Raw genomic sequence first — 20,406 nt, 5'->3', positions numbered from 1 at the left:
ACGACTTAACTAATTAAAAAATTGCATCCCGTGCCTATGAACATTTAGTCTTCAAATATTTTCTGAGCAATTAAAAAACAAAAGTTTAATACATTTTTTAATTATCTTGTTAAAAACCGGCATCTTTGTCATGTTTCTGAATTACCAGATATTATATCTGGAATAAAACATTTGGAAACTTGTGGATAATAGCACCACAGGAATTCCCTACCACAAATCTCCGGATCAGGAAAACCAAGTGTAGTAGTAACCTTTATGTCACAATTAAACGTTCTTGCAAGATCCTAACCTGGTTTTTCATAAGCCTCACGTAGAGTTGAGACATAGTCATTAATAAAACATCGACATTAATAGTAATATTATTATATGTTTGCTAATTTGTATATATATATATATATATATATATATATATATGGAAAATTACGACTTTTATTGTCAAAAATATGTAACGCAACACAACATAATTAAAGTTTGTGAATATATTATAACAATATATAACAAAAGTAGTTTTTTAAACATGAGAAAGAAATCTATGTGTATTTTTTTTATTAACTTTCCGTAGGATAAGTTATTGTAATCGTCGAAAGATCGAAATTGAAAATTTTTACATTTCTCGACGTTTAGAAGGTTTCTGAAGATTTTGGCATACAAGATCTAAAAACATTCAATTAGTAATGATTGGGAGAAGTGGTTATTAGTTTTTGGCAAAGGTAAGCCCAGCTATTTCGAAAATACAGAACTAAATGTTGAAAAATTTTTAGCTAGTTTTAACAAAATAATTGATTTTGGAAAAAAAATTATTCCAAAATATTTTTTGTATATCGAAAATAAATCCGATTTTATTTTTATTTTTGACAAAAGTTCTAATATACTTCAAACAAATAATTTCAACTTGGCAAATTAGTTTATATAATTCTTATAAGTATTAGACAATGTTACAATATTTATATTAATCTATTTGAAAACATTCAATATTCCTCGAACATTACGTTACGGTACGGGAAGTTCCAGCAATCTGCCTTAAGACACGATGCCAGACACCCCACTAGTTTCAACTTTCTCAGTACCAAAACCGCCTCAAAGATCATCCAAACTTACTAGTCAGATACTTCGCCAGGGCTAGTGAGTTTGGATGATCTTTGAGGCGGTTTCTGTATTAAGAAAGTTCTTATTTTATAGTTTATATATAGGCATTTAATTTTTTTGAATCAATTATTTTGCCATTTTTAAATTTTGTTTGAATGCCGTACCGAATACCATATGTCCAAATTGGCTTAATGATGATGAAAATTTATCAATGGCTTCGTACAAGTAAATTTCGTTGTGCGTGACAAGTTTTGATTTTATATTGAATGCAATGCATCAATCATTATTTCGATTGCTAATTTAATTAATGAAATTGCATTAATGATTTCAGAAATTAATAGAAACTAGTAATTGATAGAAGTACAATAAGTAAAATATTTTTTTTCAATATTCAATATTCAAATACCGAAATTTATTTCAATATTCAAATACCGAAAATAGAACTCCGGGATTAATACCGTCATAAACGTTAGGGTACGGCCTCAAAAGTCCAATTTGACTTTGAGCAATTATACTGTAAAATCCATACGAACTACATCAAAACAAACAACATCAAACCAACTACATCATATCAAACGAGCAACTGTTTAACTAGATTTAGTAAAAAATCCAGGTAATTCCTTATTATATGGTAAAACTACGTTTATTTATATTTTATACAGGGCGCAAAAAGATCTTTCTTTTAATTTTTAATTTTGAAAACGTTTCATAAAATAATAGCTTTATTATTTGTTTAATGGGATGGAGTTTGATTATTATGATGAACAAAAATTAAATATCTTAATCTAAATATGTATTTTAAAGTAAAATATACAAAAAATCTTACTACTATCGTAAATCTTGCTTTGGTAGGTTTCAGATCGCACTGGATGCAACCTTTGTATGTAACTTTGCTAGAAATATGTATTATCCTAGTTGAAATAACTTTCAATTTAATTTATCTCTTGTAAAATTGCGTTTTCTAATTTATTTTACCTTTTTATTCACTAGATTCTTATTGTTACTTCACCAGTAAAAATATGTTGAATCTAACTTAAAAATAACAATACGTCTTATAAAACCATTAAATAACGCATACTTATAAATTATATTTAAATATTATAAGCTCAACATTCGTGCCCAAAAACAAAATACCTTTTCATTACCATATTGACAATATTGCCGTTTATCTCGTGGTCGCCCGGTGTTAGCTGATGGTAGTTTTTCCTTTATTTTCAAATGTAATTGTTAAAACATTCCTTCTTTTATTTGTTTTTGTGACAATGGTGGTGGACCTCCTAACTGCTTTGTGATACTTATACTTACACAATCATGAAGATCGAAGTTTTAATATTTAGTATTAATAATCTCCAAGAATGTTGATGTTTTCTTTAAAAGTAACTTCAATATTATTCGTTTGTATTTATCATAAAAAAGGTGATATCCAAGGAATGATTGACGATAACATTGATTTTTGTTATTGTGAGTCATGTCATTATGAGTTTTTTCTTTACGATTGTTCAGAAGAAATCTCATGCATCACGGAGAACAAGATTCTAAATTTTAATGTAAGTTGCTAGAATGCTGTAGTTACCTTTGGATCTGCTTCACCATCACATGATCGAACTTTAACATCGTTTGTTTGTGTTAACACTGTGTGGGATAATCTAAGGATCTGCTTCACCTATCACATGATCGAACTTCGAACTTTAACATCGTTCGTTTGCTTTAACTCTGTCAGCTCTATTTGGAAATGCGCGCGCCGTACGCAACATTTCCATATCATCAGTATCGTTGAGTGACTTCTAATTCCGCATCTGATCTTTTGGCCAGACGCCAGGCGGTCGGTTGCAGACTATCTTTAATTTTAAGCCGTGCAACGCAACACTCTTCGCTTTAGGCCGATTGATCCCAACGCGTTTTGAAATATTCACTCCTCAGTCTGGCACGAAATATTCGACGAAGCGTTACCGTCCATGTGAATCCGCGCAGGAGACACGCGCGCTCCTGACGTTCGACGATCCATACGAGATCGCACGTGCCGAATACTCGACCTTTGGCAGATTTTTTCAAATGATTGGCCTAACGGTTGATGGTTGACGGTTTTAAGTTAATCTGGACAGTATTAAGTAAAGTTTTTCGTATTAGGCAAACGCAGTCGTTCAAGTCTTCACGATCAGAGTAGTTCTTGTCATTCTGCTGACATGATTTAGCGCCGCGCGGCATGTGCAATAATAACCTTCGCCAACAAAGTGGGTCAAACGGCTGACTTTTCAATCTGCAGTTTTGCAACACATTATGTCGGGAGACAAAGGACTAGCTATTTTTCTCTTTGTGATTTATCTTAGTGATTTTTTCGGTGTTAAATACTTTCCGCCATTTTGTGCTCATTCTGGATACTGAACACAACGGACCTGAAAATGTGAAAGTTAACTTAAATTCTATTCTGTGAAAATGGTGACAGTTGTGAAATAACTACATTTGATTATAAAATTGTGTGTGATTTGAAGTTTAGTTTTATTATCCATCCAATCCCCGCTTTGGTAATCTATAAACGTACGCTTGAGTGAAAAGCGAGTGTATTGATAATTTCTTCTGAGGTGCTGAAGTGAATATGATCGCGGATGTCAGCTGTTGTGTCGATGTTGCTAGTATGTGCTGTGTCTATAAATATTACAAATTCGAGCGCACGTAGTACTGTACCGGCGTATTCGAGTTTCCAAAGATAAACCGGCATGCATCATCTTTATCCGACGGCCAAAGGCGACCCACTGTGCCCTTTAGGCTTCCATCCACAGGTGCGCTGGCCTACGAGGTGCAAGAGATGCTTCAGGTGAAGATACACGATTTGAGAAATAAACATCCTAAGAATAATTGAATTATATATGTCATTTATACAATGCAATTTTATTTCTAATTCATCGCAACATGAAAATCGGAATTTCTGATAAAAACTTAATAATTATGTGAAAAGAAAATGCATGAACAATATTTATTGCAAAAGTTGACTAAATATTTGAAAACTTTGTTGAAATGCTGCTATGACAATAAACTTGTCAAACTTTAATTTCCATGCTTTCGTAATCTGAGCTACAACTTTCAATTTCCTCATTTTCTGTTCTCGCGCAAGCCATCGATCTCTATAGTTGGTCCTTGTTTTTGGCTATGTATTTATTCTTTGATGTTGGCTTGCAATAGCTACTTTTGCAATATGGATCCAATTCAGTTTCTTTTTTTTCTGGTTTGCAGTTGTTACTTTGAAGTTCATTCGATTGTTCTCTATATTATTCAAACAATTTTTTTTCTCAGAGTCATACTCAAAATTAATTCTGTCGTTTATTATTTCTTTATCAAAAGCATTAAATGTTTTCTTAATTACACAAACTTTTTAATGGCAATAAATTATTTTAGAATTTTATTCATATGCTACATCAAAGAAATTATTGTTGAACCAGATTTTAAATTTAATAAGATGCGTATATTTACATGTGTATGCTCGCATATATTAAGCTGGCATGAAGTATATATAAATATTCTTACAAGCAATTCTGAGAAGTTAAATAATAGTTTTCATTTCTGACATTATTGCCCGTGAGCTATTTATTAAAACATATCGTATTTTAAATATTTCACATCGTCAACTGTGCTCTGGTAATATATTGTTTTTATTGCGCATATTTTCATTGAAGCCATGTGGAAAAACGGACGCATCTAAATAGCGAAAATAAAACAAACATCGTACATTATAAAGATTTCTTTGACGTTATTACATTTTGTGTTTACTTATCGAGTTTATTATTGCAACGTTATTTCTGAACTTAATTGATAGATGCTGAAGATACTGCATGTATCTTAACATTTTGAATTTGTTAAATTTTAACATGGTTTGAATGTAGAACGACTTTTAATATTTTTTTAACGAAAACAAACAACATATGATAATTAACATTATTACAAGGCTGGAATCAAATTCGAATTTCAATTGACAGAAATGAGATTTTCTTAAAAATTCAGAATGACAAAAAAGTATTTTTTGAGTAACATCTTGACCAATGTACAAGTAAACTTTTTGAAAAAAACTCTAAGTATCGAAATATATCACTTTTCAAAAATATTTTATATTTTTGCGTCTATTTTTAAAATTTTTATTTTTACTTATAGAAAGCGGATGAGTTGATATTATTAGATTAAACATACTTTAATAATAAGGCAAGACAATTCAAATATTGAACTCAAAAATGTAAACCGATTTCAAACGGATTTTTATAATTGCTTAGCTATTCATATAATAGTTTTGTTATATATTAGACAAAATTAATTAAGCATTAATTAGATAAAAAATTAACCTTCAACACTATCACAGTTATTTCAACTTATCTCAGGTTCAAAATAATGAAAACTCAATCTACAATTAATTATTGAAAGCAGATGGAACAACAATAATAAGTATGTATTTGAATACTATATTTTTTAATTTTTATTTTTATTTCGAAATTTTAAAAATGCTATTAAAATAAATTTTTCATTTTGATTGATTATTAAATAAAAACTAGTGAGGTGGGTGGCATCGTGCCTTAAGGCAAATTGCTGGAACTTCCCGTACCGTAACGAAATGTTCGAGGAATACTGAATGTTTTCAAATAGATTATTATAAATATTGTAACATTGTCTAATATTTATAAGAATTATATAAACTGAATTGCAAAGTTGAAATTATTTGTTTCAACAAAAAACTAAAAAGAAAAAAAAAAATGGAACAAAAATTTTTTTTCCAAAATCAATTATTTTGTTAAGACAAGCAGAAAGTTTTTTGAATCATTCAAATCGGACGCTTAGTTCTCTCAAAAACTGCCATTTTTTACATATTTAGCTCCGTATCTTCGAAATGGCTGGGCCTGCTTTTGCCAAAAACTAATAAACACTTCTCCCAATCATTACTAATTGAATGTTTTTAGATCATTCAAATCGGATACTCCGTTCTCTCAAAAATTCGATTTCTATTTTCCGCACTCTTTGCTCCGTATCTCCGAAACGGCTGGACCTGCCTTTGCCAAAAACTAATCAGCTCTTTTCCCTATCAATAGGAATCGAATGTTTTTTGAACCATTCAAATCGGTTGATCCGTGCGCCCTAAAACGTGGCTGGAAATTTGTATCCACACATACATACACACACACACACACACACATACACACACACACACACACACATCCATTTTTTCTGAGGTATGCCAAAATGTTCAGAAACCTTCAAAACGTCGAGAAATGTAAAAATTTTCAATTCCGATTTTCGGCCCATTACAATAACTTACCCTACGGGAAGTTAATTAATAGGGCACTGGGCCCAAAAATCCAATTTGATTTTGAGCTATTATATTGTGAAAACAAAACCAATTATATTATAACGAATAATCCATATCAAACAAACAACTATCTGACCATGTTCAATAAAACGCAGCTAATTTATCATTGTAGAAATGTATTTTTTGTTTTTTTGCAAAAATTTGTCACCTAGTTTTTTTACCCATTGGCGAAGTAAAATGGGAAGGCTAGGCTGCAAACAAGTCCAATGTGTTATTTTTAATTCCAAATTTTAACGAAAGGACGAAATAATAGCTACATTATGCAACCAATGCAAAATATACATTTTATTGGTACACTTTTTGCAAATATAACACTGTATATAACCTTGATCTAGTATTTTGTCATTTATTAGCAGAGTTGGAATGTAGTCATTTTTCATCAGAGTTGGAATAACTATTTATTAAATTTTACTCATGTGAAATTGTTTTTGTTAACTGGATTTACTTTTTTAATTATTATTTTTTGTTGTTAAACTTTTGCCAGCGTAAAGGTTCAATTGGTGCTTTCCTCTCACGTGCAATATTTTATTGAGGTTATGTAAAAAACTGTTGAATATGAATTAAAAGGAACAATACACCTTATGATACAATTAAATGATAAAAAACAATGTTAAGATTTCGTAAACTAAAAAACAGTGCTTGAACCAAAAAACTAACAACAAAAGGAAATACTTTTGTTATGGATTTTCAAACATTTCTGTTAATCTTCCGACAGTAACTTCGTAAGAATCACGCTGACTACTTTTCTACTTTCAAATATTGTTGTTAAAAAATTCTTAACTTTACTGGTTTTAGAGATATTGGTAATGAGATTTATCCGCGGACCTTTAAGCCCTGCTCTACCCTATATTAATATTAAAATGGTAATTATTATGTAAAATTGATATATTCACAATGCATTATTTTTACATGATTATAATTTGTTGCTAAATTTATTATTAAAACAATTTAAGAAGGTTGTACTGAGGTAATTCTGAAATTAATTCATATGCTTATTTTAGTATGTATTTGCTTTTCATAAAAAAATAATGAAATAGCTAATCTAAAAGTTGTATATTTAGAAATGTATACTTAGATATTTAATATATTATAGTGGTAGGTATATAGGTTTTAGCATATTTTGTATTTTTATTCTTTAAATATAGTTTAATTAATAAATTATAATATTTTCCAGAGATTACAAAGAACATGGTGGTCCTGGAGGACGAAAAAGGGACGATGACATTCCTCTTAGACGTGATGACGTTACCGCTTCTTCTCCGAGCCTTTCTCTCAATTCGGCGTCGAACAAGTAAGTATATTATTATTAATAATAATAATAGTAAATAGCAATAATAATAATTATTATTATTATCATTATTATGATATTAATGATAATATTGTATGACATTTTTGTCTTTGTGTCTTGTTCATATCTAATGCAATATAATACTAGTATATGTAGAGGAGGTTGGGTACGGTTGTTGCCGCTTGCTCTTTGAGCGATAATTTCGTCAATTATATCAGTTAGCTAGGAAAAAAGTAAATTAAGTGGTAATTTAAACATTTGTCTACGCAATAGTTAAATACCTTTATATAGACCTTACATATATAGACTTACTTATATAGACTTAAATAGACCTTAAAAACGATTGGGTAGTCATATAATCAAATCTTACCATTGAATAGTGTCACAACCGTCCACACCCCCCGAACTGTTGTGACATGCATAAAAATGGGTTAAACAAGTGGGGCGCATGGCATCGTGCCTTAAGGCAAATTGCTGGAACTTCCCTGGAATAATTTTGTCTAATATATAACAAAACTATAATATGAATATGAATAAAAATCCATTTGACCGTAATTAAACATTCAAGGAATGAAAATAATCAATAATTGTTTTTAATAATTTTAAATAGATTATTTATTACATACTGTAATTATAAGTGCTTTTTAAATTGGGCGACGAGCGTATTTTATGAAGATGTGAGAGAGTCCATTTTTTAAAAATTTGATTATTTTGAAAATTTAGAAATTTTCTGATAACTTAGAAATTTTTTGGAATTTAAAAAAACGCTTTTTCTAAATATTTTGAGAATTTGGAAATTTTTGAAAATATTCGATTTTTTCGAATATTTTCAAAATTGTCGAAAATATCTAATTCGAAATTTTCGAGATATTCTTAAATTTTTGTAAGAAATCATTTCTTTTAATTTTTCAAAATTTAGTTTTTTTTGGAAATGATGAGAAATTTCGAAAATTTGATTTTTTAAAACTTTGAATTTTTTTAAAAATTTTGATTTTATTTTAAAAAAATTTCAAATTTATTAAATTTTCTGTAAATTCTTTTTTTGTACACCGTCCACTCAAGCAAAATGTTTTTTGAATTAATCTAATCGGATGATCCGTTCTCTCAAAAACTGCATAGCCGTTTTTACACCCTTTGCGCTCCAAACCTCAGAAACGGCAAAATTGCCTTTTTCAAAAACGCCTCGCGATCGAGTACGAACCGAATGATTTTTCAATTTTATAAATCGGTTATTCCATACTGTCAAAAATGTCGAGGACATTTGTTTGAACCATATAAATAAACTTCAAGACTAAAAATCTTGGTACGGAACTCAAAAAAAAATTACACAAGATGTGTACACAATATTGAAATCTCTGTAAAATATTTGATAATTTTATGTACATATGTCCAATTAACATTTTTGACCGCCAAATGACACTTTTTTAACTTTTTTTTGTTGAGAGACCATAACCGCTAGATCCGCGTTCTGTTAAAAACTGAGTTACCGTTTTTGGCACTTTTTGCCCCGTATCTTTGGAACGGCTAGGCATGTCTTCTCCAGCACGTCTCTTTATCAATACGAATCGAATGTTTTTTGAATTATTCAAATCGGTTGATCGGTGTTCCCGAAATCGTTGACGAAAATTTGTGTCCGCACACAAACTTTCTCCCTTTACTTTTAAATATTGTTAAAAAATTATTTACTTTACTTGTTTTTGAGGTATGCGGTGGTGAAATGCCCCCTTTTATCCTATTATAAACAGCGTGAGAAAAGTAGTTTTTATTTTAGTGCTAGTTTACATTATTTACTTATATATGAAATTTAAATCTAAATATATTTTATCAATAGATGCTTCCATTAAGATCAAATTTTATACTTGTATATATGATACAATCATACTCCATATTACATACAATCACTTTCTATTTTGAAGTAGATGTTTATTTTAATTCACTTAAAATAATAGTTTTGTTGATTTGAGAACGCACCTAGCATTTTGTTGATATGTATCTTCATATGTAGGTTACAGATTCTTTTTTCATCTTTTCTATACTGAAAATGTTTTTTTCATAAACCAGAATTTCTTTCTCATTTTCTTATTTTTCATTTTTTTTCGCTTTTGAAATGCAGAGTGATTATAAATCAGCTAATTTGCTTTGAATGGTTTTCTCTCATAAAAATTCTTCCGTAGTGCTGACGAAATAGTGCTGTATCATTTTGTTCATAGTACAAGTATGTTATTTTCACAAGTATGTTTTTGTCATAAAAATATTTATTGAATAATGAAACACATGTTACCAGAAAAAGCCATTTTGATATTCATTTTAAATTTCTAGGCTCTATTTTATTGAAACATATGTATTTGAATCTTTACCATAACACATTTTAAACCAATTTTATTTATCATTTATTTCTAGTACTGATAGAATATTTTTATATTGATAGTGTTAAAAAAATTATGTTAGTAATGGATTTTGTTAGTTGTCCCCAATATTGTCTATTATTTTACGTTATTTTATGAGATTTTTAATTTGAGGTTTCTTGTGAATTATGTTCTGTTTTTCAATGTTTATAAGATAAAATGCTGTTCGTATCTATATCTTTCGGACGATCTCTATATGCAGAAAGATATGTAATTCAAATTCTTCGAAATATGACTGAATGCCTAAGTGCCAGTTACTCTGCATTTAATAATAAGTTATACTCCTGGTCTGACTCATACTGTTAGCGATGACTTTGTAAAATAATTGTTTGGCAGGCCGTTAATAATATACATGTTTTGACTTATGATGTGACTATTTGTGGTTATTGTAGTTTAAAAATATCTATTTTTATATTCATTAACTTCTCTTAGTATTCTTGTAAAAATATCAAAAACATTTTTCGTTAAATTATGAAAGTCTTCGTATGCATGTGTTTAATATGTTTGAATGAATATATTTATATATTATCATTTGTTACCATATCCAAAAATTGCCTAAAAACATTGTGAAGGTTTGAAATCAGCTCGATTTGTATTATACAGAGCCTATTAGTTTTTAAAACAGGCAGTCTCGGTAGTTCGGAATACACAGAGGATCAACTGCTAAATTTTAAAATCACAATTGAGCATTTTGTATAAGAATTTTAGTATTAAGCATAACATTATTCTCTGAACTATTCTTTGAATTTACTAAACGCACCAATATATATGGATTTTTTAATCTAAACAAATGAAATCAATTTCACTACTTAATTGACTTCCCGTAGGGCAAGTTATAGTAATCGCAAAAAAATCGAAAATGAAAATTTTTATATATCTTTACATTTTAAAGGTTTCTGAACATTTTGGCATACCTTAGAAAAATGGATGTATGTGTGTGTATGTGTGTGCGTGTATGCATATATGTGCGGATACAAATTTTCGTCGACGATTTCAGGAACACGGATCAACCGATTTGAATAATTCAAAAAACATTCGATTTGTATTGATAAGAAGACGTGCTGATTAGTTTTTGGCGAAGGCAGGTCTAGCCGTTCCAAAGATACGGGGCAAAAAGTGCCGAAAACGGTAACTCAGTTTTTAAGAGAACGGAGCGTCCGATTTGAATAATTCAAAAAACATTTTACTTGTATTGACAAGATAAAGAATTGATTAAATTAATGAAGGCAGGTCTAGCGGTTTCGGAGATCCAATGGGAGAAGTAAAAAAAATGCCATTCGGCGGTTACGATTGCTTTGAAAAAAAGTTCAGAATTTCCAAAATATGTCAAAATAAAGAAAACATTTTTCTTTTCAAAAAAATTTTGTTTTCAAAAAAAAAGTAATTTTTTGTCAAATTTATATTTTCTCAAAAATCTAATTTTTTCGAAGTAAAATTTTTTCAAAAATGTTAATTGTTTTTAAAAAAATAATAATTTTTGGTACGGAAAGTTCCAGCAATTTGCCTTAAGGCACGATGCCTTAGTTGTAAGAAAATTCCACTTACAGCTGGTTTTGACCTAATTTTAAAATATTAAACACACATATAAAATTACAGATTTACTGCAATTTAAACTGTATATGAATAAATAAAAATTTAGTAGAAACAAATAAAACAATATTCGAAAAGTCCTTTAAATAAAGTTCATCTAAATCAATCGTTATTATTATATTTTACAAAAGTTATTGGGAAAATTATAAGCTTTTAAGTTCAACCTAGAGTTTTGGTAAAACTGTGACCATTTTTCTCTCATGGTAATTGTGATTAAATTTTATAACTTTGGTTCATTTAAATTTTGGAACCGTGACCATAAATAAAATTTCTAGGACCACAGTAAAAAATAATAAGATAATTTCCCCAAGTGTTCAACAATTAAGACTTTTGGTTGAACTATAAATTTATATTTTTTTAAATCGGACGACTCTGGTAGGCCATTCTTTGAAAATATGTACTAAAGTGTGTTGGAAAGTTTCATCAAAAGTTGAGACATTTAATCAGGATTGTGAAATAGTAAAATACTTGATAATTTTTTAATAAAAAAAAAGAGTTAACAAATAAAAAACGAAAAATAGTCCCATAATTGCTAACGCACTCAAATGTTTTTGTTTCGCATAAGGTCTTGGTGGCTTTCTAATTTTACTGTAAAATTATGTGAGATGGATAGCGGACAGTATTATTCACAGTACTTTATTTTATAACATTTTCGAGTTATTGATTGAACACATCATTTTACGCAATTAATTTTTATCACATTTCTTCCTCATTTTTATTAAAGGTGTTCTTAAAGTGTATTTGCAACACCAAACATTTTGTTACTTATCAAAAAATTTATAAAGTAGAAATCTACCTATATTTTAATTGTCATCAAAAAATGCTTTTCGATTACTTCGCATGTAATAATTCATTCGACATGTAAGCGCTACAAGGAAATAGAAAAAAAAATTACACTTTTGTTTTATGTTTCAGTTGGAGTTCAACTTATTATTTTATTTTTAAACTATTGTTAATAAATACAGTGTTAATTCAAATTGTAGCACTTGTTTTACGTACTAACGTTTTATTATGAATTGTCGAGTATTAAAATATAATATTTTATATAAACAAGCAGGTTGCACTTCACGTTTTTAAGAGCCTATTTGTTATACTATGCATTGTAATAGCGTTAAGGCTGATTATACCAACATTTTATGTTAGTTATGCATCTTGCATTAGATTGAAGCAAATTGCTGGAACTTTTCGTTCCGTAACTAAATATTTGAGGAATGAAAATAAACAATAATTAATAAAAATTATTCAATAATTAATAACAATTATTTTAAATATTTTCAAATAGATTATTTTATTAAATTGGACGACGAGCGTATTCTACAAACAAGTTATGTGTATGTTTACAAGAAATTTACTACGGGTAGTTAATTGATATTTTTTTATAATGCATATCCAATTAAAAAATAAAATATTTTTTATTTTGAATTATTAATAGTATTATCTGTTTATTTTATAACCAGATACTAAACAACACATGTGATACATATTGTTATTAAGAACGTGTTGCTTTTGGCTAAACAAATATGTTTTTTTTTCAGAAGCAATGATAACGGGTTCAGTGATTCTTCTGACTCCGGTCGGGGTAGAAGTTGGGCTTCCGTGCAGAATTTGCCCGAAGCCGCTTCGAACCTGCACGCTGATTATGCGCTTACTCTTCCGGCGCCGCGCCCGTCATCCTGGACGTCCAGCCCGGACCTGCAGCGGCTCCAGGGCGAACGGAACACGGAGGTGACCGTCAACGTGCGACTGCCTCCGCCCGCCCCAAGGAAAACGGTGGAGAACACGGATAGTGATTCCGCGCCCTCGTTCACCCTTCATAGGCCGAATTCGGAAAGCAGGTGGGCTTTGTTTTTAATATTCTCATTAATTACGTACAAACAAATAGGTTTTAGAGTTTGAGAAAAATCTTTCAAATTAAAGAAGAACATACTTGAAAAACTTGCGCGAGATAAAAATAATATCAAAATATACGCGTTTTTACTATAAAAATTGTATGCTGGTTTGGTTTTTGCTAAGTTATTCATTAATATATTTGTGGAGTCTAGTCAAGACTCATTGCCCTTCATAACTTATATTGAATAATTTTTCTTAATAATATTTAAAGTTCATACTATTTCTTAAATAATTTTTGAAACTTATGCTATATGTATTCCAATGCAAAATGACAAAATCAGTAAAACAATATATTGTTTTATAAAAGCAAATAAAACTAATTGGTGTTGATATTTTGCCTTGAGGCAAGTTACATGAACTTCCCGATATGTGTAAATAATAGACTTAATCAATAAAAAATAAATTAATTTATGAGTGATTAAAGTATGAAAACGAACGAACACGTTAACTCGAAATATTTTCTAAGAGCAAATTTTCAAAAATCTACGATTTTTATAATTGAACCCGTTCCCGTAGGACTTTAACGCTTTAGTTAGTTCATTAAGACCAAGTACTCTATCGTTATACCAAGTAAATCGTCTAATTTTAAATTGAACAAACGTCAAAAAAACTACTCATTTTCTAAACTACATGTTGTAAGGCCGTAATATTTCAGTAAGTTCTGTAAGACCATGATGTATATCGCCGAATATGGACGAAACGTTAAACACTTTTTCCCAAATGTCAAAGAAACGACTTGGCAGATTGTCGCACAAAACTGACAAACGATAGTCTTCATCGAGATACATCAAATGGCTTTTAAATTTCTGAAATCGGTTCAGGCGCTTTTGAGAAAACGTCGATTAAAGGTCTAATTTCGACAAATGCCAAAAAACGAAACCAATTTTTGCAATCTTTGGCGAATTTTTAAAGTTAAACGAGTTGTCGTAGGGCCGTAATATTTTAGTATGATCCTGAAGACTATGGTATCTATCGTCAAAAAAATAATAATAAAAATCGTCGAAATTTTTTTTTAACACTTTATTACAAGAAAACGGCCCAGCTGATCTCTACCAAAATCTAATCAGCACGATTCCCAACCAATATCTTCCGAACGGTTTTTGAATTTTCATAATCGATTCAGGATTGCGGGCTAAAACGTAGACGAAAAATTTTTCACTTTTCTGCTATTTACAAAGAAACGGCTCGGCCGATCGTAGCGCAAAATCGAGATACATTGAATGGCTATTAAATTTTTGAAATCGGTCCAGGCGTTTTCGAGAAAACGTCGATTTACGTCAAAAAATATGTTTACATACACACACACACATACTTTTTCCAAAGTTGGTCTCATTCGATTCAGAATGGCTTGAAACGTCGAGAAAACATAAAATTAGCGAATCGAATTTTTTGGTGAAAACATAAACTTCTCCTTCGGGAAAAAATAAAAATATACTAGGTGAAAGTGGTATTTAGCCTTGAGGCAAGTAACAAAAACTTGTCGATATGTGTAATAATTGACTTGATCAACCGAAATTGAGATTTAGATATTAAAATGAAAGTTTCAACTGTTTATTTAAAAAAATATACACTTAAATCTAAATATTGAGATTTCCAATTGATATCTCTCAAACACATTTACAATATCTGTATTAACTTCCCGTAGGGTAAGTTATTGTAATGGGCCGAAAATCGGAATTGAAAATTTTTACATTTCTCGACGTTTTGAAGGTTTCTGAACATTTTGGCATACTTCAGAAAAAATGGATGTGTGTGTGTGTGTATGTATGTATGGATACAAATTTTCGCCCACGTTTTCGGGCGTACGGATCAACCGATTTGAATTTTAAAAAACATTCGATTTCTATTGATAAGGAGATGTGCTGATTAGTTTTTGGCAAAGGCAGGTCCAGCAGTTACGGAGATAAGGAGCAAAGAGTGCAGAAAATAGAAATCGAGTTTTTGAGAGAACGGAGCATCCGATTTGAATGGTCTAAAAAACATTCAATTAGTAATGATTGGGAGAAGGGGTTATTAGTTTTTCGCAAAGGCAGGCCCAGCCGAAATGGAGATACAGAGCTAAATGTACAAAAAATGGCAGTTTTTGAGAGAACTAAGCGTCCGATTCAATTGATTCAAAGAACTTTCTGCTTGTCTTAACAAAATAATTGATTTTGGAAAAAAAAATTGTTTCATTTTTTTTTTTTTTTTTTTTTTTAATTTTTTGTATATCTAAAATAATTCAGATTTTATTTTTAATTCTGACTATAGTTCTAATATACTTTAAACAAATAATTTCAACTCTGCAATTCAGTTTATATAATTCTTATAAATATTAGACAATGTTACAATATTTATAATAATCTATTTGAAAACATTCAATATTCCTCGAACATTTCGTTACGGTACGGGAAGTTCCAGCAATTTGCCTTAAGGCACGATGCCACCCACCCCACTAGTTTACGTTAATTATAGTGTATAAATACGTGCTTCCAATCCAAATTCGAATAAATTTGAATAATTCAATCAATTTCCGGAGGACTTTTTAGTGCAAAAATACCAAAATTTGTTTTTAAGAAACTTATTAAATTATTTTGTGAGATATTGATCATTTGCATCGTGTACGTAGTTCTCGATAATATAAAATATCTAATCGTTTGAATTAATGGTAACATGTTTCACTCAAATTGGTGACATAGATATAAAGAATCTATTTAGATAATTATCAATTATTTTTTGTGAACAAACCACAAATTCATAAACGTAAGACAGCAAGATTTTTGCCAAAATTGTTACAAAAAAGCAATTTTTGCTAATTCAAAAAAAATCCTTCTTATCAAATTTATTCCAATCGATTTTAAATTTGTAAAATCGGTTTAGCCGTTTTTGAGAAAAAGTTGACAAAAGATAAATAATCGGCTCACATACACACACACACACATCCATACATATACACACACAGCTATACATACACACATACACTTTTTACAAATTTGGTCTCATTACATTCAGAATGACTTGAAACGTCAAGAAAGCATAAAATTAGCAAATCGGATTTTGTTCCGAAAACATGAACTTCTCCTTCGGGAAGTTAAAAATTAGAATCTCAGTATATGCTTACTTTATATGTCATTTTGTCCGTACTACATGGACAAAGTGGATTTTGTAATAGGATTTATTTTGTAATAGAGACTTATTATAAATTTATTAAATAATTTAATATCATTAAAAAACCAAACGCCATATTTTTTGTCCTATATATTGTTCATAACATTAATAACAATTAACTTAATTGTCTTTAATATTATATTTTGATAGTCTGCTGTTATCTTTAATATCAATATGTTCGAGCTAGTAGGTTTAGCATTTTTAATATATTGCAAATAGATAATATTTACTCATGTTTTTATTGATATTGAATTCATTTGGCTTTTAAGTATATTTTGTTACAAGTGTTTGATAAGGGTCCAAAGATCAAAGTTTTAACATATTATTTTATTGACTTAGTACATTGTTGTTTGCTGTTTCATAGTATTATTAGTGATATCTATTTATCGTAATTACTCTTGTTTCCTTTGTATATGTTTTTTATTATGATTTTTATTATAATAAAATAAATTTTATATTAAAAAATTATTAGTATTAAATACAATTATAATTATTACTCATTTATCTATTAAAATTTATCTTCAGGTCAAAGACGTCTGACAGTGCCACAATAACGATTAACAAGAATGATAGTTTAGCTGAAAGGGTAAAGAAAATGCAAGCAATTAAAAGACAAGGTAGTTTAGAACGAGAAAGTAGCAAAGAAAAAGATAAACCTCCGCCTGCTAAGGAAAAAGAAAAACCACCAAGTACAATTAAAGATAAGGAGCAAAATAAAAAGGATTCGGAAACCACAAACAACGTAGTGAAAAGGATTCGCGTTAAGGAGGTTAAAGCCGCGGTTGAGGAGCCGACGAATGATGTACAATATGTGATACAGGTAAAACATTATATTATACATATATTGTTCGGATTCATTATAAACTCATATTTTTGTAATAAACTGCCTGCAACACTAAAATTGTTCGGAAGAGATGAAAAGCATAATTGAATCTTGAAATAAAATAAAATAATAAAAATAAGTAGATACTGAATATAAATGGCACAAATGTTCAATTTGACTTTGAGCAATTATATTGTGGAAACCAAACGATTATATCACAACGAATAACACACATCAAACAAACAACTAATCTGACTATGTTCAGCAAAAATCCCAGTAAATTTATCATAGTAGATATATGTTTATTTTGCTGTTTTTCAAAAATTTAGAACCTGGTTCTTTTTACTTTGTATGCGTAAATAACCTTGATCTGGTATTTTGTGAGAAATATTCACCAACATAGTTGGAATTGCAATTTATTTAATTTATCTTTTGGAAAATTGCTTTATTTAACTTAATTTACTTTCTATTTGCTACCTTTTATTGTTTACGCCGTTGCCAGGGTAAAGGTTTAGTTGGTCTCTTTTACGCTACCTTTAAGCTATTATAGAGCACATAGAAGTTATTAAAAACATCTGTTGAATCTAACTTAAAATTAACAATACGCCTATTAGAATAATTAAATAACATATACTAAAAAAATATTCTATGCCCTCGTTATCAAAACAATAGTGTTTACAACAAAAAAACTAGTTGAAAGTGGCATTTAGCCTTGAGGCAAGTTGCGCGAACTTCCCAAAATGTGTAATAATTGACTCAATCTTCCAAAATTGTAATTTAGATATTCAGATAAAGCTTTTAACTATTTATTTCGAAAATAAAGTTATCGTTAAATCTTAAAACATTGCAATTTCAAATAGAATTTTCTCAAACACATTAAAATCTGTTATTATTGTGGGGATCAAAGAGGCCTTGGTTTTTGGATAAAAATAATTATTCATGTCATATTTTTTTAGATAAATATTTTCAGACCGTATTTTTCATTTCCATTTATTTAAGTTTTTAGTATTTTTATATAACAGTTACTTTCAAATAATTTAAATCAACAAAATTTGCAAACTGGCTAAAATTGCATTAGTATTTTTATTAATCAGTTTCTTCGTGCTCACTTTGAACCATCGAGTTTTTGAGGTCGAGGATGAGCAACCAAGTCGAAGGTTACAAACTTTCATCAACCATGTTAAACAGGCAAGTGTAGTTTTCAAGTGGATTCGAGATGCTGCAAAAACCATGGATCCCGAATTGGTCGCCACTCCCATCAGAATCCCTTTTCAATTCCAAACAAAGGAGGAATATATGGAGACCCTTCGAAAGAAACGTGAAGCGTTTGAAGAAATGCACGTGAAACGAAGACTACAGCTTATAAAATCGATGCCAGAATCAGAGGACTATCATTCGAGGGAAAACTTGTCAGGCGAAGGTATAGGGCAGATAATACTCTCTCGGACTGGCAGAATCCCTAGACCGTACCCGAAAAAGCATGGTAGCATATTCCCAAAAGAGGATCCTATTGGGTACGATCAAACTAAGTATGAAAGAGATCTTTACAATTTAATTCATCACCATCATGTGCATGTTGAAGACCAGGATTTAACATCGGAACAGATTGCCAGGTTTGATTACGCTCATCCCTTTGGCTTCGATGCCAACACCAGAAAGAAGAGAGATTATGGTGAAGATGATCCCAAAAATGTGTCCAAAAGAAGTCTGGATCTTGAAAGTGAGATAAAACTCAAAATCAGCGCCAAATTGCTCTCCAAAGAATACCAATCACTTTTGCCATCGGACATGTATAAAGAATTCGATTCCAACAAAACAGATTCTAGATGGCTTAAATCATCCAACACTGACGATAGTGATGCTCAAGTAAAAGATAATGTCAATAGTGAATTTTTTAATGTTGAGGATGACTTGGCCAAGGTTACTGATGATGGTAAACTTGATAATGACAATCCAATTGACAACAAAAATAGTGAATTGTTTAACAACGATGAAACCAAAACAATTGATTATAGCAAACTTAATGACAATGATTTGGCTCTTCAACCAACAAATAGCAGCAAAATGGATGAACTTTTATTAAAGCCTTCCAGTGAGACTCACATAGGAGACAATGATAACAATAGATTTTTCAGCAACAAGATTACCGATGATCACAAACTTGATGTATACAATAATTGGGCTCGTCTAAAATCTGATGTGAATAAAGTGGTCAGCAACAGTAAACCGGATGATATCTTGAAGTATTTCAACTCTGGCGTTAGAGAAAATAAAATTAATGAAGTTTCCAAGATCCAAGAATCCAAAATTGCTGATGATCATAAACTTGTTGTCAAAAAGGATAATCTTTTGTCCAAGTCTGTTGTTAAAGTCAATAAACACACTGAAGTTTAAAGATTTTTATGTTTTATAAATATTGAAATAAAAATTATGATTTCAAAACTATAAAAATGTCATGACATGAATAATTGTTTTTATCCAAAAACCATGGCTTCTTTGATCCCCACATTTTATTAATTATACTGAAATCTAAAATTGCAGCTTATTATTTTAAATTTTAATGAATTGATAATGTTTGACTCATCACATCACGAAAGCAACTTTTGACACAAATTTTGACCATAATATTTTCTCAAACTTTGATGAATTTTTAACAATAATTTGTCGTAGGGCCGTAACATTTTAGTATGTTTTATAAGACCATGATATCTATTGCCAAAAAAGCTTCATAAAAATTGCCAAAATTTTTTTTTCATCGGTTAATTTTAAGAAAACGGCTCGGTAGATTTTTACCTAAAACTAATCAGTATCATTCTCAATTAATATCTTTCGAAAA

At 29.8% G+C, this 20,406-nt stretch overlaps 1 protein-coding gene across 1 annotated transcript in view; it reads left to right on the top strand.

The window, feature by feature from the left end:
- The first annotated feature begins 3,640 nt into the window (after nt 1–3,640).
- Nucleotides 3,641–20,406, top strand: part of LOC113377134 (trichohyalin) — a 37,195-nt gene continuing 20,429 nt past the window's right edge. The window contains exons 1-4 of the mRNA XM_026617343.1: nt 3,641–3,898; nt 7,602–7,718; nt 13,246–13,545; nt 17,273–17,567. Coding sequence (XP_026473128.1) covers nt 3,801–3,898; nt 7,602–7,718; nt 13,246–13,545; nt 17,273–17,567 — 810 coding nt within the window. The 5' untranslated portion in view covers nt 3,641–3,800. The remainder of the gene's footprint in view (nt 3,899–7,601; nt 7,719–13,245; nt 13,546–17,272; nt 17,568–20,406) is intronic.

The sequence above is a fragment of the Ctenocephalides felis genome, unplaced genomic scaffold (genome assembly GCF_003426905.1).
Source record: "Ctenocephalides felis isolate EL2017-DRISC unplaced genomic scaffold, ASM342690v1 CF-g0.4_SCAFFOLD_01886, whole genome shotgun sequence".
NCBI lineage: Eukaryota > Metazoa > Arthropoda > Insecta > Siphonaptera > Pulicidae > Ctenocephalides > Ctenocephalides felis.
The sequence above is the reverse complement of the archived record's forward strand: the minus strand, read 5'-3'. Positions and strand labels throughout refer to the sequence as shown.